Genomic DNA, 25368 nt, shown 5'->3' with positions numbered 1-25368 from the left:
CTGATTGAGAGGAAAACACCTTGTCCTGCATTTGAGTAATTATAGTACGTAGAGAGGTTGTAGTAATCTTCATTGCTGGAGGTTTTAAAAAGCAGATTATATAACTATTTGCCAGAAACAGTTCAGGTACAGTCAAACCTGCCTCGCAAGAGACAAATGGACTAGATCAGTGGTTTTCACCTTTTTTCATTTGCAGATCCCTAAAAATATTTCAAGTGGCGGTGTGGACCCCTTTGGCAATTTCAAAAGGAGGTGCCAATCCCTTTGAATTGTAACTATAGGTAATCACATACTTTTGATTGATCATAGTCATTTTCTGCTGATCCCTTAGACATAGTCTGCAGACCCCCAGGGGTACTACAGGGTGAAAACCACTGGAATAGATGACTTCTTGAAATCAAGTTAGAAACCTGGAAAATGCTTTATTGTCAGGTTTGGGAAGGGCATTGTTTGAACTAGCAGATAGAAGTATATTTGTAGAGAGTACTAAAATCTTTATAGACTTCTGAGGTCCTCAGTTCTCTATCAGACACACTACTGACTATCACTTCTCTGCCATGCCAAGTCCTCACCTCTACAAGAAATGGACAGTTGAAAGCAAAAAACGGGGGTCCAGAGAAATGAACAAAGCACTAGTTAAGCATTTGACAGATTTTGCTGCAAAGAGAGAATTTGTCTTTACATGTCCCCTGCCTGCCTAGCCATTCCCTTTAAAGTAATGTTTCCTTCAAAGCTTGCAGAGAATGGACTTTGTGCAATTAATCATGGGAAGTAGAAATGGAGACTGCTTAAACTCACCTGAAAGGAAGAAACTGAGTTTAATCACAAGTTTGATGCAAGCAATATCAAGATATTTAATTAAATCTCACCACCAATTCATTAGTCTTTTCCACATTTCCTAGTATTTGTCCACTATTTTCTTAAGTGAGCATTCTACAAAGCATGAATTTACTGTAAGATTTAATTTCTTGTTGTTCAAACTGAATTTTTGTTTTAAAAAATTTCACTGCACTAGCTCTAGTTGTTATCATTATCCTTGTAACACTCAGTAGTGTTAAACTTTTTAACAGTCACTTATTCTTATCTCCTACAGTAAAGGTAACTAGTTCAAAACTACTGTTAGAAAGTGAGAAGAATGTAATGTGTCAAAAGAAGAAAATGGGATAAAGAAAACACAGAAAAGGAAATACAAAAACCACACAAACTAAGAACAGAATGCTCAAAAAGAACTGTTCTAGTAGGGGAAAAAAGAAGTAAAAAAATATGGGATAGGAATTATAACATTGTAGACAGGAAATAAAATAATGATATGGATCTACAAGAATATAAACTTTGAAGAAACAGATTGGAGAAAAGAAGTAATGGAGAATGGAGGAGTTACTGTCATTTACTGTAATGTATTTTGATTTTTACTTATGCAGAGACAGAAAAGTGGGAGAGGACGGGGAACTCAGTTGCTAGCTGGAAAAGGGAACCCTGTGCAGGGATATTTCTTCCCTCCCACCTTGTGAGGCATCCTCTTGGCATATTATAGCAGAAAAGAAATCTTGGAATTATAGTAAAATGCATATTTTGATTTCAGCATTTACTACAAGGAAATCTTAAACATTTCTTAATTTTTTCTTTTGTTACCATTTAACAATAAAAATGGAACCTGCCACACTTGAGGCAATGGTAAAAATTAGAAACTTAATTCATTCTTCCCATTAGACAGCTTTAGAAATGTAAGTTATAAATTAGCCACTAGCAAAAACAGAGGGTCTGATTTCTATTCCATCTTATTCAAGGGCTACTGTAACAAACTAAACGGCTAGATAGCTTCAGATAGCCACCAAAAGAAGCACAACATTCTTACAAACTAGGGAAATCCCCATCCCTCACCCTGAGGTCCAGGGTAGGCATCAGTCCTTCACACATTAAAGACAAGCTTGAGCACCTTGAAGAGCTAGGAACAGGAGCTTTTTACTATTGGAAATAGGCAGAGAACTTCCATACAATGGGACATGCACTTGATTCTAACTGAAAAAGTCAGTGATACCAGACTGTAAATCATTATATATATAAGCAGCAGAGCCAGACATTTTAAAGAGGTTTTTAATTTCTTTTAAGTTAATTTTAACTTTTCTATCCAAAAACCCCACTGTACTAGCTATGGTACTACTGCAGAAGGGTCCCTGCCCTAAGAGCTTAAAATTTAAGGATTTCTCTGTACTGTATGTGCACATACACATACAATTAGCATATGTACACACTTTGTGGATCATTCTGGCTCTATAAAAGCATTTGGGGGGGCCAAAAGTTGTTTTATGTACTTCAGCATTTAGTAAGAGGGTGCCTTGTAGCACTGTGTCAGAGCATTAGGTATCTGTTCCATTTGCCCTTATGTACTGAGAAATGATTCACTAAGAAATGACTTGAGACTTTAATTGCATTGAGACGGCACTACAACAATGCCCATGTCCCTTTTGTAGACTGAACAATTCGTGGTAGTCCTTTAGCTCCTCAAAGGCAGACCTGTCATGGTCCTCACACCACAAATAAGTTTCATTTCCAGGGACAAGGATTTTTGTGGGTGTTATCTTTTATTGGACCAACAATACACTTCATTTCCAGCACAACTTTCCAATGTATGTGCCCAGTAGGAGGCTTTGGCAACTGGAATGCCCTACAACACCAAAAAGAATCATAAAACAAATAGGTGCATAACAAAAACTGTATCAGGGCAAATCCTGAGAAGTGAAAGACTAAATCAGGGGCCCCAAGCACAGCGCTGGCCACCTTGATCACAGGGGCTCAGTGTGGTGCACCTACAGCTTCCATACTCGCAGTGGGGAAACCCTACGCTGGACTCCATGGGGAAGCAGGGGGCGGGGCTCCCTCCACTCCCACCAGAGTGTGAGGACCTGTGGAGCAGCAGGTGGGCAAGGCAGCAGGCTGGGGGGTGGGGTCCCTACACCCCTGACCCTCCCTGACCCTCCCCAGCCAAGCTGCACACTCCTGCCATCCCCCGGGCACAGGTTCCACGCTGTGCTCCACACTTCCACCAAGCTGCAACTCCACCCACACCCCCTAACAGCCCCGCTGCTTCCCTACCGGCTGTCCTGAGCGAGCTGACTTCCAGGAAGTCAAGTAGGTTCTCGTGGGGTGGCTGGAACAGGAGCCCTGCCCAGAAGCTGCTGCTGGCTGGGCAGGGCCCCTTTTGCCCAAGAGGGTAGGAGTGAGGCACGATAGGGTATGGTGGGGTGGTGTACACATGGGCTCTCTCCTAGCCTCATGGGGGAGATGGGGGGTGGGGCGAGGAAGGGCTGGGCAGGGCACAACTCATGGGGCATCACAAGCTGGATGAAAATACCTGGCCAGCCAGATCTGGCCCGCGGGCCGTATTTTGTCCATCTGTGAACTAAGTGGTTCTCAGCCTTTTTTTGTACCAGGACCCATTTTTTTGATAGCCAGTCCTGACCCAGTGCCTCTCACTCCCGACCCCCTGCCCCTAAGCCCCAGCCCCACAATGTATGTGGGTGGATATGTTGGACAGGCGGGGTGTGGGGAGCCCAAAGCAGCCCCTTGCTGGCTGGAAGTCTGATGGCCTACAGGGGAACAGCCACATTTTCCTATGGTTTTCTCCTTTAAAGGAAAATCTGTTTTTAAAGTTTGTTTGCGACCCTTTCATAATATTCTTCCGGCCCACTTCTGAGTCGTGACCCGTGGGTTCAGAAGTACTGGACTAAAGGATCCTCACATATTTACCTGTTCTCATACTATTTCCCACTACAGTCTCAGGGCGTGCGCACAGTAAGTCATTTCAGCATGGGCCCAACATTCTAATATTATGAAAGCCTAAGTCTGTCTGGCCATAACACTTTTTGTGCGTTCTGTTGGCTGATGGAAACACCACTGGCCTTGGCTCCCCCACCCCACTCCCTGCAAGCGGCGTGGAGGACTGGACAGGGGGTAGGGGAGCCAAGGCCAGCAGCGCTGCAAGTGGTGACAGCAGAGGGGAGGGGACAAGGCCACCAGAGCTGGCTTCTCCCCACCCTCGGGACAGTCCTCCCCTGCATCAAACCTGGGCCCATTCTTCCTCTCCCCCTGCCACTGTGGTGGGGAGGGGGGGAGCAGGTCAGATCCCAAGCAAAGGGTGGAGCGGGGGCATAGGACTCCATCCCTACCCGCTCCCCACCCCCATCATTTTTGGCAGGCAACTGGCTACTTCCACAGTACTCACCGTGCACTGAAGCAAATTAGTGGGCCAAGAATGACAGACCAGGCAAACTCAAGTGTTTACTAAAAATTACTACAGCATTTTCAATTCAACCTTGTTTCCGTTGCTGACTCTTGTGAGGACTCAATGTTTTTACCTTGCTTGCTTTTAGCTGCTTTTGAGTTGCCTGCTGGCAAAAGTGGACTGGAAGAATCACGCCTAGATTTGCTCTTCTCGACCATTTTAGACTTAAGCCCCCCCCTCGAAGAGTGCCAGCTCTCGGCTTTCACTCATTTCTCCACTGTGACAAAATAATGCAGAAATTCATCTGTGCCTTGGGAAGACCAGAGCAGGCTGGAATGGATTTGACACCAGGGATTGGGAAGCTTGGCCAGGGTCTGCCACATGCTTAAGGAGGCCGCACCCTCCAGGGAGTGTTGCAGGGACCCTGGGGAGCATCCCGGGGCCAGACCCCTCCTGCACACGCGCCCAGAGGGATGGGGGGGGAGGGGCGACCTGACAGCTGCGAGCGCGTCCTGGGGGGGCTCGTACGAACTGTACAAATAAGCAATAAAAAAAAGGCACTTTCCAGACGGGAGGAAGAACCAGAAGCGGCCCCGGCCCCCGCCCCAGGCGACACCTTGAACAAAGGCAGGCGCAGAGGGGGCAGCGCGAGAGCGGCAGCCGCAGGCACCTGGACCGGGGCTCAGAGCCGCCAGCGCCGTGGTGCGCGGGGGCCGCAGCGATGGCAGCGGCGGGGCGGGACGAGACCCGGCCGAGCGGCGGCACCTGTGGCCCCCAGGGAGGGAGGGGCGGGAGGCGGCGCCGCGGGCGCTGGGGCCGGGCGATGCCGGCGCCTGCGGCTGCAGGGACAGGTCGCGGCCCCACCCCCGCGGGGCGCCCGGCCCGGCCCCGCCACCCCCGCTCCGGGCTCGGGCCGGCAGCCAGGGACAGCACCACCACCGCATCGCGAGCCCGCGACCCCTACCGGGCTGTGGTGGCCGGGGCGTCCGCGGCGCCGCTCCCCTGCCCAGCACCGCCCGCCGCCAAAGAGACCGGAGGGCGCCGCAGCCCCGCGCCTGACAAAGGGAAGGGGGAGGGGAACGCGGGGGGCGGGGCGCTGCCGTCGCCGCCCGCCCCGCCCTCCCCACAGGCCCCGCCCCCCAGCAGGAGCAAGGGGCGGGGCGGAGCGGAAGGCCTTTCCGCTCAGCTCAGAGCGAAGCCGCCCCTCGCCTGCCGCGCGTCGTACGGAGCCCCGCAGAGGAGGAGGACACAGCGGCGGCAGCAGCAGCAGCTCGCGCGACTCGGCCGTGGGTGAGCGGAGTCCGGGGCGCAGCGGCGAGAGCAAGACGCTGGTCCTCAGGCCTCCGAGCCCGGCGCCTGGCTCTCAGCGCCGCCGTGTCGGCCCGAGCAGGCCCAGGGCGGGTGCCTGGGGCCGCCCCGGAGTCCTCCTTTCCTGCCGGCCTCCGGGCCCCTGGATGGCCGGGACCTGTAGCAAGGACAAGCCAACATTTTTTTTTTTTTACTCATCCTTTTTTTTTCTTTTTGGTTACGTCTTCAAATTCTGCCGTTCTTGTGTTGACTGGGAGCCCTGAACACATGGCCGCTAGGCCTGTGGTTTAGCCTGCCCTTCCTCATGCGTGTAGCCAGATCTGGTGTAGGGGTGGGTGACCATCCAGGGTGCTGTGGTTAGGGGCCACCCTGCCCCTGGTGAGCAGCAAGGAGCGGGGCCCCCCTGTCGGCCCTGAACTTCACGGGATGCTGTGCACAGGGATGGCAATGGTCCCAGCTTCTGCCTGGGTGGGATGGGGTTGCACATGTAGGGAGCCCCAGGTGAGGGCTGGTGGCCTGCATAGGGGAGCAGGGAGGGGCTCTGGCCATGTCTTCCCTGCTGGTTGCGTGGCAGACCCTGTAGGAGTTCTGCAGTGGCCTCAGGGCACTGGTGCTTTCTTCCCCACCCCCCCCAGCACTCACTGCTCATCAGGCTCCTGCTCCCTCCACTTCAGCTCCATGGGCTGCAGCTCCCTGTCATAGGCAGATGTCCTGCCCAGCTCCCTGGCTGGTGGATGGAGCCCCTCTAGCAGGTCAGCAGTGCTGCTGACTTGGGGAAGAGGGGGGTGCCAAAATACAAATTTGCCCAGGGTGTCATTTTCCCTAAGGCCAGCTCTGCATAAAGCCCAAACCCTTTCAGTGGAATGAGGCAAGCATTGAACATCTGTGTTTTTTATGGGGGGAGTTGCATGCTTGGGGTTTTTTTGGGGGTGGGGGTTGGAATGACATCTTTCTTGTGGATAGATATTGGGAAAGCATCACTTTTTTTCTTTTGCAATGGAATGTTTTTCTTAGGGAAGCACCATAAGGTTCTCAAAACTTGATCATTAATGTGAAAAGTCAAAGGTCAGCTTCCAGGTAGTTGAAAAGAAACCAAGCATTCAAAATATATAAGTGTTAATATTAAAACAGAACTCCTATGCTTGTTGCCAAACTGAAATAACAGCACATAATTGTTTTATAGTTTTCCAAGGGCTTTCATATTTTGAAATTTCAAACATGGAAACTGAATCTGAGTTAAAGAAAGAGAAGTTTAGCCAACATCCCTTCTATTGCAGCGTAAGTATTTGATCTTATTTTTTAAAGATTTTTGGCAAAGTACAATTTTGCAAGAGCAAATCGGATTGTGAATCATTGGGAAGCTAATTATGTTTAAAGTGGCTTGCAGCACGCTTTAAGAATGCCTATACACATATGGCAAGGCTGCTCTGATGCACTGTAATTACAGCACATTGGAGTAGAGTAGATTAATTGCCATTTTTTAGCAGTGGGATGCTCTGAGGGCTTTAAGTAGAGTGGGTCTTGGAGCTGCTCTAATTAAAACGTGCTCTCCTCCACACATGCTCCTAAAGCTTATGTATAAATGCTATAAGTTCCTCTCTCTGGTTTTGTTTTGTTTTGTTTTTTTTAAAGTTAAATCGCCCATTAATTTTCTAGGAGTTGTTCCTAGAATGTCTCAAAGTTGGAAGGGATCTCATGGATAATTTAATCCAACCTCCCTACCTGGATACAGGATATGTTTTTTCCAAGCTACCCCAAACAAATGCTTATTCTGTCTTCCTGACGACTTCTCCTTCACTGTCTTCCAGTGAAGGAAATTCCAGAATATCATTGGGCAGCTTGTTCTGCTGTTTTACTCTTGTTAAGTTGCAGAAGTGTTTTGAGATTCAGTTTCAAAAGAATGGTCCTTTGAAATTGTTCTCAGTGTTCTTTATAGCCGCCTTTCAAATACTTGAAACTGCTTCTCCCCACCTCTGATTCCTTTGTCACTTGCCTGTCTATCCTCTCCAGTCTTTCTGCCACCTTTTTAGTTTTCTGAGGCCTACACAGCACTTAGTGGAGTGGTACTGTCACATGTTTTACATGCATGTGCACATGTACGGATGTGTGTGTGTGTGTACGCACATGCCAAAAAAGCAAACGCCATTAATAAAAGTGTGCAACTCATGTGGCTGACTCATGTTGCCCCAGGAGCAGGGGGAGCCTGCCAGGGTGTATGCAGCTGGTCCTGCCACCCCTAGGTTTACAGCAGGGCTTGGGGTGGCATGGTGGACGGACTTACTTCCTGGCAGCCTCTGTGGTGGCAACTTCTTCTGGCTGCCACCACTGGACCAAGCCCCACTGCCTGGGCACCCATTCAGCCATATGGACAGATGGGGCCAGTGGGTGGGTGGGGAGTGCTGTACAGGAGTGAGGTGGGGTGAGATCATGGGGGAGAATTGTGGGGTAGTGATGCTGTGGGGCCAGAGCCTGGGCCTTGGGGCCCAGGGCGGAGCAGCAATCCGCTGCCCATACATCCCTGCAACAGGCACCAGTTCCATAGATGGGTGTGCAGGGAGAGGATCATGGCTCTGCTGTGGGACCCAGCCCCCCACTTTCACCGTCTCAAGATTGGACACAGCTTCCTGCCTGCGGCCTGCCTCATCATATCTACCTGACCATGCGCCCTGCCCACATGTCCCAGCCTGTCTTCATGGTGACTCTGGGATCTCAGGGCAATGACAGTGTGGGGCCAGGACCTGGGGCTGAGCTGTGATCTGATCCCAGCATCCCCAGCCCAGAGAACCAGCACCTGTCTCAGGGTCATGCAGTAAGTAGATTATGGCTGTGTTCTAGGCCCTGGCCCTGTACTGTCATGGCTCTGTGATCCCAGCCCTGCCTGCCCATCCCATTCCTGGATGCCTAGATCTCTTCTTCATTGTCTCTATTTGCTTTGTTAGGTATTTGGTGATGATTTATTTTTGTTGTAAAGAATGAAGCAAAGTAGTCATTGAACAGCTCTGGCTTTGTGCTTTTCTTTAATAATTTGCCTTCCCCATACAGCAGTGGACCCACAGTTTCCTTAGTCTGTCTCCATGTTTGACATGTCTAGAATTTCTGCTTGTTAGCTTTAACATCCCTTGCCGGTTGTATTCTTTTTGAGCCTTTGCTTTGCTCGTTTTGTCCTGAAAGTTCTTGCTGTTTCTTGGTATTCTTCCTTGGTGACTTACTTTTCTTTCCATTAACTGTGTTTCTCTTCTGCTTTTGAGGTAACTAAGCATTTTCTTGTGTTATCCACATTGGCCTGTTACAGTTTTAATTTTCTGCTGTGTTGGAATAGGTTTCTGTTGAGCCTTCAGTGTTAAACCATTCAGGAATTGCCAGCCCTCCTGCACACCTTTATCCTTCAATTTTTCTACCTGTGGGATCTTACCTATAATTTCTTAGTTCTGTCCCTGACATAGTCAGTTTTGACTTTTCTGTGGGGGTCTAAGAAAACACACGTGAAAGGATTAAAAAAAAACAAATTCAGGTAGACTTCACCATTTGGTGCATGGAACATGGGTGGGCACCATGTTTGAACATAGCAACAGTTGCTCTTTGGTGACTGGTATGTCCTCTTCTAAGTATGGTACAAAGGTAATCTTGGTGTCTGACTCAATGTTTTCAAGGTGAAACAATCCAGTAAAGATGTTTCCAGTGTCATAGTGACAAAAGAAAGTAGGGTTCACAATTTTCTCAGGGCAATTTATCTCAATTTTATTTATGAATTTTTTTTCTTACGTACCATTTGAAATCTAAATGTGTATAAAACTGGAATATTAATGTGGAATTAGTAGGAAGTACTATAACGTACAACATGATATTAAACAAATTCATGCAACTATTGAAAGATTTTTTTTCTTTTAATGTTTTGGGATGAGCCAATACATCCGTTAGAATACTTGGTTTTCCTTATTTAGTTTTCACCACATTTGCAGTATTCAGAACAAGAAATATAATTTTTTGGACAGTTGCGTCTTGCAGTTTTGCATGTTGCACAGTTGCATGTCAGCAGTAATTAATCAGGAATAGAATGGAGATATTTGTCTGGAAAAAGAGCTCCACTTGTGTCTTCATACCACTGCAAATCTTTCAGATTTTAATGTACCTCTGTAGCTGCTGTCATCTAGGCTAAAGCATTCACGTGCCACAAAAAAGTGTCTCCTGTGATGTCCATCTTGAATAGAGAAAAAAGTGAGGGGAAAGCTGTGAGATCAGTTTACTTTTGTTCAGTATACTTTTGTTCAGTGCAAAACTAAGCTCATTGCAAAACATATGATAAAGTGATGGCTGTAGGACCTTTAACAAGATATTCAGCTCTGTTAACTACATCTTCAGAAAGTGTACTATCTTGAGCAAAACCTAAGAGGAATTTCTCTGGTGATGTGTTCAGTGCTGACATACTTGTTCCCACTTTGCTGGTGACATCACATCCTGTGAAAATGTGAGCCTTAATAAGAACACTGCACAAAGTTGGTCCTAGTTTCTGTCCAAGAATGTAACGAGGAACAAATCTTTCTTTATCACCCAAGCCTACTTTAATCCAAAGTTCCAAAACTGCTGTTTCGAACAGTTGAAACAGATATTGAAGAAGGACAAAACATTTGTATCATTAGACAGGAATATGACCTGTATGAAACCAAATGAAACGGCATCAAATAAATGGATGACCAGCTAACTATCTGCTTCTTCTGGAGCAGCAGACAGATGATTGTATAGGTGATCATTATGGCCTTCAGTCACAGTTCCACTTAACACTAGTATGTATGCTACCCTCTCTTCCTTTTTCACAAAAGTGTTGTTTGGCTGACAGTTGTAATACCTCTTTGTTTGCTGAAGAAGGGCAAAACCTCTCCATCTGAACAAGTAAAGGAATGTCAGAATCCAGTTTTACAAACTCGGTGTAATAGTCTTTCTCCACTCTCATTCACCTTCTTTCAATTACTTCTCCACATAACTGTCACAATATCTACCCTCTGGACTAGTTGAAATTGAATAGCTTTCTTCCATACAGTATCAAAAAGTTCTTGAAAAGTTTTCATTTTTTTGCTTTGGACTTTGTGGACTTGAGACGAAGTCTACAATTACCATAGCTTTTTTTGTTCCTGTTCTGATGGAAATTGTAATCAGATGGCTGCAGCTTTTTTTCTCAAGCTACCCTGAAAGAATTGACTTCATTGGTTTAGTAAGAAGGCCACAGTCATCAAATAATTTGTTAGATGGCAGTAGATCGTCCTTCAGTATGTTCTTAATAGACTCTCCTCCATCTTTTGGTATGTGTAGGACTTTCTCAACTGTAGAGTAGGATTTCTTTTGATGCTGCAGTTGGTTTATGTTTTTCTGCCTGTTTATCTCCATCAGAAACAAATCCTGAACACTTTTCCTTTTTAATGAAAGCCACAAGCTTCTTTGTTAAACATTCATCACTATACTGCATATAAGCCTCCTTGGTGTGTTCTCTAAATGAAAGCAGTCTTTCAGCTACCTCTCTTGGGACATGTTGCTTGCTTATGAAATTGAAAAGTTGCATCTGACTGGTGTGATGTATGGGTTTCCTCTACCTTCCATGAAGTGGAACATGTAGAAAACATGTAATATTTGAGGCTGAACTCCCAGGCAACTCATGGCAAATGGATGTCTCACAGTATCTAGTTCTGTCAAACCCTGTTAATTCTCGAAATGTGTTGCTGATTGTGAAAATTTCATGATTAACTGGTCATTTACATGGTATGTTGGTTATTTACAGGCTACACAAATTCAGTATCGGTCAATACTTGTATCAGTTTTTTTGTGACAATATCATTCCTAATCTCTGCTGCTTCCATGATTCATTTTCTTCCATTTGAAGTTGTAGTTTTTTGATCATTTTCAGCCTGACACTTACTTAAATCAACATGGCATTCTTCTTGTGTCTTCCCAGGAATTGCAGTTCTTCTCCTCACATGATCTGCCAGGGTCTCGCTGTATTTCAGTCAGGCTTCAATCTGAAAAACAAGACAAAAACACTTACTTGTTAGTTTGGCTGCAAACATAATACTCACCAAAAAATATTAAATCCGTTAAACTACAGTTAATACAGTAACAGTAACTGGTCATTAAAATAAGACACAATAAATAATAGAGTACACAATAAATTGAGCAGATTAACTTATGTTTATTTATTAAAATAAGACAATAGCAAACTTACACATATGACAAACTCAATCATTATTTTGATATTGCAGTATATGGTACCAATTTTTTTTTTCAATTACATGGAAGTGGAGCTTGGGAACCTACTTTCTTTTGTGTCACCGTGACATTAGAAACAGCTTTATTGGATTATTTGACCTTGAAAACATTAGGTTAGACACCAAGATTATACCTCTGTACCATACTTAGAAGAGGAGATACCAGTCCCCAAAGAGCAATTGTCATCATGTTCAAAGATGGTACCCTCCCGCGTTCTGTGCACCAAATGAAGTTTATCCAAGTTGGTTTTTATCCTTTCACGTGTGTGTTCTTAAGTACAGGTGGTTACCTCAGTCAGTTTTGACTATTCTGTGCAGGGTCTATGTTAGGGAATGAACCATCTCTGAATTGGCTGAAATCTGCTCTTTGATATCATGCCCTTGTTTTGCTGTTCTCATGCCTTCATTTGAGAGGGTTATCTCATGTTACAGAGAGTATCTTTCGTATGAAGACCTTTATTAGTCTTCCTTTGGAGTTCAGTGAACAGAATGCTGGGTATTTTTCTGCCTGGCTTTGGAGGAGCTATATGTTTTGGTAGAACTGTTTGTAAGACCTTGGGGATATACCTGATGTTTGATTAAACAAGATTTTTATTTGTTTTCCATGTCACCTGTATTTTTTCACTTGCTAGTGTAGTACTGCGGAAATAATTATAAATCTTTTTAACCTAGATTTGCAAAATTTCATGTGCATCTGCCTTACACTTACAGACTCACTTCCTGGGATCCAAACACAGAACGGTAAGAACACTTTTTTGAACGAGCCTTTGTGTGTCACTTTAGCCATATTGAAGTGTAACAGAATATATGGCTGTAATTCCTCCCTGTTATATTACCAAATGGGTTTGCTTTACAAAGAAAAAAGGAGCTCATATTTTTATTTTTTATGTACTAATTCTACATGTGTAGTACAGTGGACCTTTTTTACAGCAATATTTTTATAAAATGTTCCTGCCAGTTTAGCTGTCTTGGTCTTTGATTCAGTAAGAATAGAGCTGATGTTTGTTCCAGAGTTTCAAGCCATAGTCAGCTAGAAAGGGACATGACATAAGATTAAATACAGTCATAGAAAATTGTTAAGCTAAACAGGATAATACAGCAAAGGAAAAGTTGTAAATGCTTATATATTAGATAATTTTGTTGAAATCTGCCCTCTTGAAGTGTTGACCTTGTTTTATCTTGTGCATTTTGGATAACCATCTTGAATACCTACACAAGTTTAACTTATTAAATAAGATTGATTGTGTGTGTGTGTGTGTGTGTGTGTGTGTGTGCGCGCGCGCGTGCACACACACACACTCACACTCATGCATTCATTACTTCAGATGTATAAATTTCTGAATAAATGTTAAGTAATTTTTTTTCCCTCCGGGAAAAAATCTCTCATCAATTCAGGTTGAAGAAGCTCTAAAAGCCCATGGCATTGGTAAGTGCTAATTTTCTCTTTTTGTTTTCACTAAAGCAGTATGTTATGTTTTACAAATATTTGTACAAAACCAGAAGCAAGCTTATCAAAAATAATCATTTTGGACCCAGTCCTTTATTCCCAGCTCTCCTGAGTAGCCAGTGGCTTTTCTTGCATGACTCAAGGCTGCACAATCTTGAGCCTTAGAATTTAAAGTAACACACTGTAATTATTGTGAATGCAACAGTTAATGTGGGATTGTTGTTATACTCCTACACCAAAAATGTTAGATTAATTGTCAGAGGCCTTTGAGACCTGAACTGTCTATAGGACTTAAAGAATTCAGTAGACTTCTAAATTTTGTGACCACATATGTGTTCCAGTTAGTTTACAAATATATTTTTTTAAATCTCATTAGTTAGAACAGAATACTTTTCAGTATGTTTAATAACCTAATATTTTAGGTTGGTTATTGTCATCCCTTATTGCAAATTACCTGCTTGGCTCAACAGGGATATTGGGGAACTACTGAAAAAGAAAAAAGAAGCATATAAGCAATGGAAAAATGGTTCAGCAGCCAGAGAGGAGTACACTTTTATATAGCCAGGGTCTGGAGGTATGAGACACAGAAAGCTGGCAATCAAAATAAAAGACAACAAAAAGTCTTTCTATAGGTACATAGGGAGCAAGAAAAAAATCAAGCTCCACTGTGGGACCCCTACTGAATACAGAGGGACAGCCCTCAGTTAATCCCTATGAAAAGGCAGAGCTCCTAAATACTTACTTCACATTGGTATTCCTGAAATCAAATGGGAGCTCTTCACCTGTCCAAAGGCCCAGGGAATATAGGGAAGATAACAGATCACATGAAATCAGTCCTGAAGAGATGAGAGTAGTCTAAAACATTTGGACATTTTTCAAGTCTGCTGGGCCAGATGACCTACATCTATCTGAGTCCTGAAAGAACTGGCTGAGCACATAGCAGGGCCTCTGATGAAGCTGTTCGAAGAGTCATGGAAATCAGGAGTGGTCCTGAATGACTGGAAGAGGGCCAACATGTTACCTATCTTTAAGAAAGGGAAGAGGGATGACCCTGCAAACTATATAGACCAGTCTGTCTGACTTCAGTCCTGGGAAAAATTTTTGAAAAAATTAAGGAGGCCATCAATTACAAGCTTGTAACTGATGGGGTATTAAAAAGCAACCAGCATGGCCTTTCAAGGGTAGGTCATGCCTAACAAAGCTCGTGTCCTTTTATGACCAGATAACTAACCAGCTGGACCATGGACATGAGGTTGGTATCATTTACCTAGACTTCAGTAAAGCCTTTGATTCTGTTTCCCATGAGATTCTCTCAATTAAACTGGAGGGTACTGGCCTAAATCAGTCTACAGTGAGGTGGATACGCAACTGGCTTAGAGGCTGATCCCAGAGAGTTGTAATTGATGGGATGGCCTCACCCTCAAGGGCTGTCTCCAATGGTGTCTCTCAGGAATCAGTGCTTGGACCTATGCTCTTTAACATCTTTATCAAAGACTTGGATGAAGGGGTGGAAAGAGCAATGATTAAGTTGCAGATGGCACTAAACTGTGGGAAAATGCGGGCACATCTGACGATAGGGTAAGGATCCAGGATGATGTTGACAGACTATGGGCAGAATGGAATCAGATGAAGTTCAACAGAAAAAAGCGCCAGATCCTTCATCTGGGTAGAAAAAAACTTCACCATAACTACACGATGAATGGTGGTTCACTGGCTGGCACAGCGTCTAAATGGGACCTGGGGGTGACAGTCGACCAGAAGATGAACATGAGTCAACAGTGCAATGAAGTCACCAGCAGGATAAATAGAACTCTGGTGTGCATCAGCCAACGTGTTGCCAATAGATCCAAGGACGTGCTTCTCCCTCTCTATTCAGCATTGGTGGGCCATAGCTGGAGTACTGTGTCCAGTTCTGGGTACCGCACTTCAGGAAGGATGTGGATAAGCTTGAGAGGGTACAAAGTAGGGCCACCTGTATGATCGGGGCCTGGAGGATAGGCCATATGCAAAAAGACTCTGAGAGCTGGGTATGTTTAGTCTGAGTAAGAGAAGACTGAGAGGTGACTTGATAGCCACATACAAGTATGTCAGGGGTGAGAACCAAGATCTAGGGGAGCAACTCTTTAGGAAGACACCCCTTGGGAGGATGAGATGCAACGGGCACAAGCTAATTGAGGAAAAACTTAGGCTGGACATAAGGAAAAACTTCTTTTTTGTAAGGGTAATAAGAATGCAGAACACATTCCCAGCAGAGGTGGTGCAGTTGTCCAGAGCTGGATAAGCACCTCATTGAGTTCGTCTGAGCCCAGTAACCTCCTGCCTGTGGCTGGGGACTGGACTTGATGATCTTTCAGGTCCCTTCCAGTCCTTTGATTCTATAATTCTGTGAAATATTTAGGTGTTGCCACCTGACCTAATTTATGGTACACATAATTCAACAGCAACAAAATATTAAAATTAAATAATCTTTACTATTTAACATCAGTAAAAGCCTGCTTCCTTTTAACATAATTCATGTCCATGGTTCATGTCCAGTCTCCATAACTAGATTCTTCCTGGGCAAGAATTATTTTCAGAAATGTTTATTTGGGGTTTTTTTTAATTTATTTCTTTAGTTGCAACGGTCAGTGGTTCAGGAGATCAAGCAAAAGCTCCTGTAAAACTTCCTGATTATGGTAAGTTAACTGCCTTATCTAATAAAATGTAGAAGAACATTAGGTGTGTATTTTACTTGTGAATTGCAAGAAAAGGTGAAAATTCATTACCTCTAACAGTATGAAAAATAGCTAGGTTTAATGGGAAATTTGTAATTTGCTTTTATTTATTGTACTGTATTATTCTTTATTTAACACACATACTGTGGAAGGGTTTTATAAGGGAAGATAAAATGTGAGTAGGATTTCAGGAGTGATCATTCACTATAGAGGCTGGTTTTGTCTAATGTGTCTTTGTTTTGCTTCCTGGAGGGCATTTCAGAAAAGAAATTAAGTTTGCCTGGATTTGTTAGCAAACTTAAATCTATGGCTGAAATAGTGGGCACCATTTCTTTTTTTCAATTAGCACTATTCTTAAAAGTTTCAGGGTAGACGATGAATAATATATGGTGATTATTGCTGTGGTGAAGGGGATTTATACCAAATTTTAGTGACGTGCTTATATTTTATAGTTCAAACTGAGCCAGAAGAGTTTCAAGGACAAACTCTGGGAGAACACCTTAATGCATGTAAAGATTCGGAACCTGCACTTGGTGAGCTTTTTTGTTTCATGCTATAACTAAATGCCTTTAAAACAGTGGACTCCAACCTTTTTATGGTGGAGGTCACTTTTTGGCACTCATGATCTACCATCCCTCCCCGCCACCTCCCAGACAAGCTGCCCAGACTCTGACTCCACTCACCCAGCCATGTGTGTCCTGCCACTCCCAATCACTCTGACAGACTGAGATCGACTGTCAGAGTCTCCACAATCAACCAGTTGATCAAGATCAATTAGTTGGTGACCACTGCTTTAAAGTATGTTAAATTTGCAGAGGGATTGAATCATCTATACATATTATATTTACTCAAATACAAAATCAGGTCCCCCCCACATCAGTATTGGGGAGGGGGAAAGCCCCCCATCTTATTCACATACAAGAAAATTTACTAAATATAGTGTCTATCATTAAACTGTTTCCAAAAGCAGCAATGTGGTCAGTAATGGAAACCAACTATGAAGCTGATTAATGCACCCAACACTGAGCATGACTATAAAACACATGGCCCATATTGGACAAACATACTGATGGAAACTTTTTTTTATTATGAGGAAAGTATTAAAAACTTAAAAACCTGCTTTCAACTTAACTTGCTTTCATCAGCCTACATTGCATTACAGAAAAAGGTCTACATCAGGCCAACAAAACTCAGTATTGAAACTTAAAATATTCTTCTATGAGCTTATTTCTGGTGTCTTACCAGAAATACCACCCCAATTTGCTCAAGCCCAAATGTAAGGTGTCTTCTTCAGAGAGTTCCAGTTGTTGCAAGAGTGAGTTTTTTGCCTTCCACAATGCCATGCAAAAGCTCACTACAGCTTTCCATATTCTTTCTCTACCCTTCCTCTGGGTTTCAGCCCACTTTCCACATGCAGCTGCTTCTACCATGATTTGCCCCTTAGCACCCAGCTAAGGAGGCAAATTGTAGGAGTTTCTCTGCCTTCCCCCAGACCATTTTGGTGAAATGACACTCCTGCATCACATGCCAAATTTTTTTTTCCTGCTGTGTTTGGAGCATTCTGCTGTTCCGTACTGGTAACAGTTGGGGACTATATAGGAGTTCCATTAAAATCCAATGTGCTGGCAGCCAACTAAAGTCCCAGTGCTGCTTCTGTAAGCTTTTGTCAAACTCCCTTCCAGATTGTCTGTGCTACTACTCCTGTGAATCTCCCAACTGGGGACACGGTCTCCTTTTTCCTGACTCAGGCTTTGATTTTTTTTTTTAATAGCCCACCAACTCTCTTATGGCTATCATCTTTATCCCGTACCAAGTGACAAATTTTACAGTCTTTTCATACATTGGTGGCATTATCCAGGCCCAGGGCTGTGAGAGTGACCTTTTATATAATTATATATATGCAGTAACATCACTATATTGTATCAGACCAACCCAGCCCATTTGGCACCCTCTTTTACCCATCCTTTGCAGCATAGTCTGACATACTTCGCATAAACAGACACACATCTGGGAAGCCCCATCTTTCATTCAGTTTTTCCTTGTATAGTGTTATTCTCCTAAACCTTTCCCTCTTGGCTTTCCAAAAGAATACCATTAGTTCCTGTTGAAACCTACACGGTGGTCCATGATGGAGGGAACACCACACCTACATACAGTAGGAATGGGAGTACCACTATCTTAATTACATTTACTCATCCTGCCATCAACAGTTTGTAGTCATCAGCTCCCCAGTTTTGGTTTCACCTTCCCTTTCGCCTTCTCCCAGGCTCCTTCACCTGTTAATCACATGTTCACCTCCACTCCGCTCCCAGTCCATTATGATGTGCGACCCCAGTTTTCCCATTCCTTTCATCTTCCCCACCACCAGGCACTTAGCTTTTTTTGTATATTTAGTTTTGCCCCAATGCCTTTTCACGTTCATATGTATGTCTTATTCTCCGTTTTAGGGACACACTGCCTCTTGCTAAGATATTGACATCATCCATGTACATCATGCATTTTGCTTGTGTGTCCTTTCCTTTGGGGATTGGAACACTCTTGATCATGCAGTCTGTCCTAATCCTCTGTTCCAACTGCTTGATGATGCAGATGAATAGGAATGTTTACTTGGGGCACCCTTGTCTCATGCCTGATCTAACCCTGACTTTCTTCATTAGATGACCATTTGCGCCTACCCTATACCATGCTCCTTTATAAAGTGTCAGTCCAACTTGGAAACTTTGGTGGTACCCCCCCATGTTGTTCAGTGGGCTAAACAGGAACTCCTGGTTTCTTTAGTATTACACTTTTTTTTACTTTATTTTGTGAGTATTAAAATGGAGTACAGATTTTCAGTAAATCCTACATTTTTACAATGTTTTCTTTCTTTAATGCAGGTCTTGATTATATAACTGAATACCGCTCAAAAGACAATTTCCATGTTCTCTATGAATGTCAGCTGTGTGACTGTCAAACAGGATTGAATAACATGTTCATGCATATTTATGGTGCTAAACATAGAATGGCATATCTGGTAAGATTTTTAATTTTAAGTAAATGTTCCTACTTATAGTTAATTGGATGGCAGTTGTATATTTAAAACGCACAGAGGCATCATTATATATGTGTTAAGTTGGTAAAACTGTGTTTAAAAAAAAGCTTCTCTGAAGGCTTTGCAAAGATGACTAGTGTTATAAAATAAATAGAACTCCACCAATAGAGATTTTTGCCAATACCGATCCGATATCGGATACAGCTGCCATCAGGTGGAAAGTCTGGTGTGGTGCAGGGGGAGGGAAGGGGCTGGGGAGCAGATCAAGGCCCCCCACGGTGAGGGCAGGGGCAGGCGCTGCCCAGCTTGGGTGGGAGGTGCTGCAGGATGGAGGCAAGGCTCATAGGGTGAGGGCAGCTCCTGAAGCTGCTTGGACACCAGGGAGGGACGGTGTGCCCCCTCGATCTGTGTGGCGTGGTGTGGGTTGCAGCTGCAGGCTGGAGCCGGAGCCAGGCTGCGCGGCACTTGTGCTGAAGCAGGGGGTGCATGATGGAACCACAGCTTGTGGGGTGGGATTGGCTCCCACTGTTGCTTGCACCCTGGGAGAATAGGGATAGGGGGAGTGCCCCTGAATCTGCGTGGGGTGGGTGGCAGCTGCTAGGTGTAGCTGGAGCCAGCACTGCACAGGGCTCTTCTCACTAGGGGCTGGGCTCAGAGCAGGCTTCAGTGGCTCTGGGAGGAGGCTGCAGCTACCCCAGATTTTGCTGCAGCTCCGCTCCCAGCCCCACGCTGTTGCCCTCTCAGCACAGCCCTGGCTGAACACCCTGCCTCCACCCAAGCACTGAGAAAAGCTGGGGCTGTGCTGAGTAGTGGTGCTGGGGCTGGGAGCGGAGCTACAGCGAAACTTGGGGTGGCTACAGCCTCTTCCCAGTGCCACTGGAGCCTGCTCTGAGCCCAACCCCTGGTGAGAAGAGCCCTGCGCAGCACTGGCTCCAGCTCTACCCTGCAGCTGCCACCTGCCCCGCCCTGTGCAGATCCAGGAGCACCCTCCTGTCCTTGCTCCCTTGGGGTGCAAGCAGTGGCGGGAGCCACCCCCACACCACAAGCCATGGCTCCATCTTGTGCCCCCTGCCACAGCTAGGCAGTGCCTGCCCCCTCCCTCATTGCAGGGGCATTGATCTGCTCCCTCTCCCCAACCTGCCCTACCTTCCTTCTGACTTGCCAGCTTGAGACAGCTGTCTACATTGCTGGCTTTGCTCCGTGCTGCACTGCAGCTGCATGCAGCACAGGCATTTATCGGCCAAATTATTGGCCCCATAGGGCTAATATCTGATCTAGACAATCCTCTTCATATTGGTACCAATCCGATATTGGACCGATGTATTGGTGCACCTCTAAACTAGGTATTTGGTTTATGTTCTGAACTGGGTATAACACTTTTAGCTGTTCAGTTGCTTGAACAGTAGCTAATAGCATGCCTTTCTGCTTTTAATTCCCTGAACTTGACAGCAACAATTAAAGCCTCAGTGTAGATCCATAAGGAATCTGTTCTTTTCAAAACCTTTTTTTTATTGCTTTGAATTGTATGTAATTGCTGAAATTGAGCCAAAATTGTTTCCTGTTGGTTATCTCCAAGTGTGTGTTCTCCTAGGTTTATAGGAATACTGTGTAGCAGAAAGGGTACTTAACTTGCAATCAGGTATTCAGGTTGTAGCCCTATTAGTCCAGAGGAAAATGCAGTCAGGACTCATAGTAGAGATAATATCTTGTATTAGACCAACAAGATTTTTTTCAAAAAAAATTCTTTAATTGCAAACTTTTGGGCACAAACACCCTTCATCAGGCATTGGAGAAAAGACTGTAGAAGTTCTCCTGGAGAAAAGACTAGAAGTTCTTCTGGGTAGAAATGAAAGTTCATATTTCCTAGGATTTCACAGAGGAGTCAATAGATGGAAAACTCCTCTGGGCAGTCAGTTCATAGTGGTGGCAGGGAGTGGAGAAGGCAGCTAGCTACATCACACAGGGCTTCCCCCTGGTGGTGCATGAGTCCCTGGAGCTGCATGAGAGCCTCGTGCAATAGAGGCAGGCTGGCTTGGCTCCACCCCTTGCCACCACGTGCAGCTTCCAGAAGTGGCTGGAGCCACGTGCTGCCTGTGCATGCCAAAAGTACCCTGAGGGCCTGCTGCTGCTGCCTCTGGCAGGGCTTGTATCCCATGGGGAAGTCCCCACATGCCCCCTCACACCCCATGACCATCCCCCTCCTCCCCACACACACACACAACACCCCCATATCCTACCCACCTAATCACTGCACTCCTGCTTCCCTGCTGGATATGGGCCCCATGCTCCACATTCCTGCCCAGCTGCAGCTTCCCTACCTGGTGCCTGGAGCAAGCACTGCAGCAGGGCACAGGAGGAGCCACTAGAGGCTGGGGAAGCTGAGCAGGTTCCCTGTTGGCTGCAGCAGTGGCGTTGCCCAGAAGCTGTAAGTGTGGCCAGGGAACTCCCGCACAGGAGGGTGTGAGCAAAGCTTGGGGGCTAGGTGGGATACAGATAATTGGTAGGCACCTGCAGGCCAGATGAAACCGCCTGGTGTGCCAGATGCAGCCTATGGGCTGTATTTTGCCCATCCCTGATCTGGAGTATCTCAGTGGTTTTTTGCATATAATATCTGCTCAAATATGGTTATGTGGGATCTGAGACTTTCTGGGATCTCTTAAGTCAAAATCTTGGGAGGTTGCAGGGTCAAATAACTGTTCACATTAAAACCACTGAAACACAGTATGTTTCAAGCAATCAATGCCAAATAGAGGACTAATTCAGACTTGGAGGTAGATGCTAAGCCTCCCAAGTTATAAATTGGCTCTGTACTGCTGATGGGACCTTCATGCTCTCTGTAAACCGTGTCTGTTCTTGAGGCTTATTCCTACATGCCAGGCTGGATGGATATTTTATGCAACATGAAAAACAGTTTGGATTTGATGGGCAGTTGAATTTTCAGTCAAGTGGCTTACTGCTTTTGCACTTGTTGTCATAAATAGTGAGTGTCTTCTGGTATGCTGTGTCAAGACAATTTTTAGCACTAATATACAGTGGGGGCCAAATCACATCTGGAATAAAAGCTATTTTCAACTTCTGGTTCCTTCGCAATGCTGTTACTGTATACAGCGTCTTTGGTACAGAGGAACTTTGGCATAAAGTATGTTGACTCACAGGCCACATCCAGATGAGTGCAGATGTTTGGTTCCCTAGGGGGCAAGTAGCAGCGGCATGCCTTGTGGCACAGGCATTCCTTGGGGACATCTAGCAGTGGCACATGCCCTCTGGTGTGTGGCAGGTTACTGCAGGTGGGGTAAGGGAAGCTGGGGCCAGCAACTGCACTGGCCTGCAGCCACAGTGCACAACGTAGCTTCAGCTGGCCAGGCTCTAGTTTTGAGCAGCACATGCTGCCACGATGTGCGCCACCCCACTTTTTTTCTGCATGGTTTTTTTTGACCCTGTGAGATCACAAGGTCGGCTCCCCTACCCCCTCAGCACTGCAAGGTATCAGTGTTGGAAATGCCTAAATGTATAGTGTGTGGCACTGCAGACAGGTTTGCAGCACCACATATCGCAGAGCCATGCTTGTCTGGATGTGGTCACACTAGAAAAAATCTACATACTCAGAATCTTGATATTCTGAGTGAATAGTCAGATGAATGTTTTTCAAATTGATACTTTCTGGATGGAATAGTACTATGTATACTGGCCATGTAGACCAATGAAGAGAAACCTCTGACATTTTTTCAGAGGATTTGAGATTTGCTAATGTCATTGGATAGCTAGAAATGCCAAGGGAGGACACTCCCAGAGCTGTAAGTCATGAAAGATTTTTTTTTTTTTTTTTTATACTGAAAAGAAAGCAGCTAAATCTTCATTCTGTTTCAGTTGCTTCAAAATAGGTGAAGCATAAATACTGTATACCAAAGTAGACTGCCAAGTGACAAATGTGCTATTTGCAAGAATCTACTGGAGGCAACCATGGCCAAAATGAGAAATAGAACACTCCTCTGGTTAATTATTTTTTTGCTCATTTCAGGGAAGCATCTCATCTAGAAGGGAGTAAGCCTTGTCCATTTCAGCTGATGTTTTTTCCATTGATATTCACTTTCATCCTTTTATGGAGGGCACGGATGCATATGTCTCCACAGATAGGAAATCAGGTTCTTAGTCTGTGACAGAAAAGTAAATTGAAGCAGGGTCTCTGGATTCTAAGGCTGCTGCCCTATACTCTTGACTGTCTTTCCTCCTACTATAGTTACTGCTACTGTTTTACTTACAAATGTATATACAGGCATACCTCGGAGATATTGCGGGTTCGGTTCCAGACCACCGCAATGAAGTGAATGTCGCAATAAAGCGAGTCACATGAATGTTTTGGTTTCCCAGTGCATATAAAAGTTATGTTTACACTACACTGTAGTCTATTAAGTGTGCAATAGCATTATGTCTAAAAAAACAAGGTACATACCTTAATTGTGAAGTGAGCAAATGCTGTTGGAAAAATGGTGCCGATAGACTTGCTCGACGCAGGGTTGCCAGAAACCTTCAATTTGTAAAAAACGCAATATCTGCGAAGCGCAATAAAGCGAAGCGCAATAAAACGAGGTACGCCTGTACTTTGCTGTTCTTAATTCTCGGATATAAGAACTAATGAGATGGGCGTGTGAAATTTGATGACTTCTTTAATGATTAAAGTCTGCATTAATTGAATGGGTTGAATATTTTTATTTCTAGAGGCAACATTATCCTGAGATAGTTAAATCAGATGAAGTTAGAGGTCGAGGTGCCGAACTGAACAGAAAACTTAAACAAGTTGCAGCAACTATTGAAATGAAGGAAGGAAGAAAACAAATAAAGGTAATTTTTTATTAAGCCCAATACTTCTTTCATATAACGTGGGCAAATTGTTCCTGTTTTTGTAAATCATTGTTTCGATTGTCTATGTGAAGAACAAGAATAGCATTTGTTTTGGACCCCATTTTCCTTTATTCACTAAGAAATGCCTAATCCAATATTTTTCATTTTAATTAAATGCGCAATATTTAATTCCAAACAAATTATACAAATAGCTCTGCATTGCACTGAGCATTCCCACCGGATTAACAAATTCACAGTATTTCAGCCGTAGGGAACAGATTTCTAAAAGAAAGAGAAGAAAATAATCAATACTAATCGTTCTGTAGTTTGTATGGTATATTTTATAGCCCTTCCCTAACTAGTGTAGAATAAGTTATTTCCCAACAGTAATGCTAAAAATACCTTCATATGAACAATGCAAATATTACAGACAAAGCCATGCAGTGCTAAGAAACGTCATCAACTTACTCATTATCCATTGTAGTTGTTTGAACTGCTGTGTTATCAGTTAACCATTTAACCAATATAATTAGAGGAGGTAAAACGGATAATTTTTTAAACAATATTTATAATCCTATTCCCGAGTATGTGAAATACTGTGAATTTGTTAATATGGTGGGTATGATGTAAAGCCCATCTGTTTGAGTGAGCATTTGTGGAGACAGTTGACAGTGATATTTCTCTAGGAAAGTGTGGTGGGAGCTTTAAGAACCATTAGTCACATGCTTGGTGATCCGATTGTGTGGTAAGGTAGAAGGAGACGTATAGTACTTTAGCTAACTGCTTTCTATCTTCTAGTGTTTTTAAATGTATATCAAGTGCATCCACAATTTTGGACCGGTGCCCTTACAGTGCTAGGTGTGTGTGTGTACAAGATCAGAGTTAAAACGAATAATGAGGACTCCATTATTCAGTATAGTTGGAAGTTCCCAAATGAGAGGTTTGTTTGCATACCTGCTGCTCAAGTTATTTGCAGGCAAAACTCTGATATGCCATACTGGTGAATACTCTGCTTACTTAAACATGAGATAATTAGGGATGTTTGTAACAATTCTGAGGTGGGTATAGGTAAACATATGCTAAAAACTTACTGCAGGTTAAGCTGTTCCCATTAATGGTATTCCAGTAGAGCTGGGTTTTTTTCTTGAGAAAAATTTAACTTTTCATAGTTTCTAGGGTTGGAAGGGAGCTGAGCAAATCATCTAGTCCGACCCCCTGCCATGGCAGGAAAGAATACTGGGGTCAAACGACCCCAGCAAGTTGTCCATCTAACCTTCTCTTAAACACCCCCAGGGTAGGAGCCTGCACCACTTCTCTTGGAAGTTGGTTCCAGACCCTAGCTGCTCTGACCGTGAAGTAGCGCCTGCTGATATCTAACCTAAACCTACCCTCTGCCAGCTTGTGACCGTTATTCCTGGTCACTCCTGGCGGTGCTCGGGGGAACAGTGACTCCCCCAATGCCTGCTGATCCCCTCTGACTAGTTCATAACAGGCCACAAGATCCCCCCTCAGCCTTCTCTTTTGGAGGCTGAACAGGTTCAGGTCCCGTGGCCTCT

At 44.4% G+C, this 25368-nt stretch overlaps 2 protein-coding genes across 5 annotated transcripts in view; one reads left to right on the top strand and one right to left on the bottom strand.

Moving 5' to 3' along the window:
* The window catches only part of MSANTD3 (Myb/SANT DNA binding domain containing 3), a 37361-nt gene extending 32043 nt beyond the window's left edge, over nt 1-5318 (bottom strand). The window contains exon 1 of the mRNA XM_090049465.1: nt 5187-5318. The gene's annotated coding sequence lies outside the window, so the exon portion shown is untranslated. The remainder of the gene's footprint in view (nt 1-5186) is intronic.
* Nucleotides 5319-5376: 58 nt separating this feature from the next.
* LOC149864339 (uncharacterized) overlaps nt 5377-25368 on the top strand; it is a 53262-nt gene continuing 33270 nt past the window's right edge. The window contains exons 1-9 of one of the 4 annotated variants that reach the window (XM_090049463.1): nt 5496-5512; nt 6545-6607; nt 6714-6808; nt 12454-12522; nt 13177-13207; nt 15844-15903; nt 16395-16475; nt 18819-18955; nt 23690-23812. In XM_090049463.1, coding sequence (XP_089905589.1) covers nt 6749-6808; nt 12454-12522; nt 13177-13207; nt 15844-15903; nt 16395-16475; nt 18819-18955; nt 23690-23812 — 561 coding nt within the window. In that variant the 5' untranslated portion in view covers nt 5496-5512; nt 6545-6607; nt 6714-6748. Of the gene's footprint in view, nt 5513-6478; nt 6608-6713; nt 6809-12453; nt 12523-13176; nt 13208-15843; nt 15904-16394; nt 16476-18818; nt 18956-23689; nt 23813-25368 lie in introns of those variants that run through there. The other 3 variants (XM_090049462.1, XM_090049461.1, XM_090049464.1) reach the window with 3 other exon arrangements.

The sequence above is a fragment of the Crocodylus siamensis genome, chromosome 5, assembly GCF_052110815.1.
Source record: "Crocodylus siamensis isolate JL-2025a chromosome 5, ASM5211081v1, whole genome shotgun sequence".
Classification (NCBI taxonomy): domain Eukaryota; kingdom Metazoa; phylum Chordata; order Crocodylia; family Crocodylidae; genus Crocodylus; species Crocodylus siamensis.
Note: the sequence above shows the minus strand (reverse complement) of the source record. Positions and strands in the feature narration are given on the sequence as shown.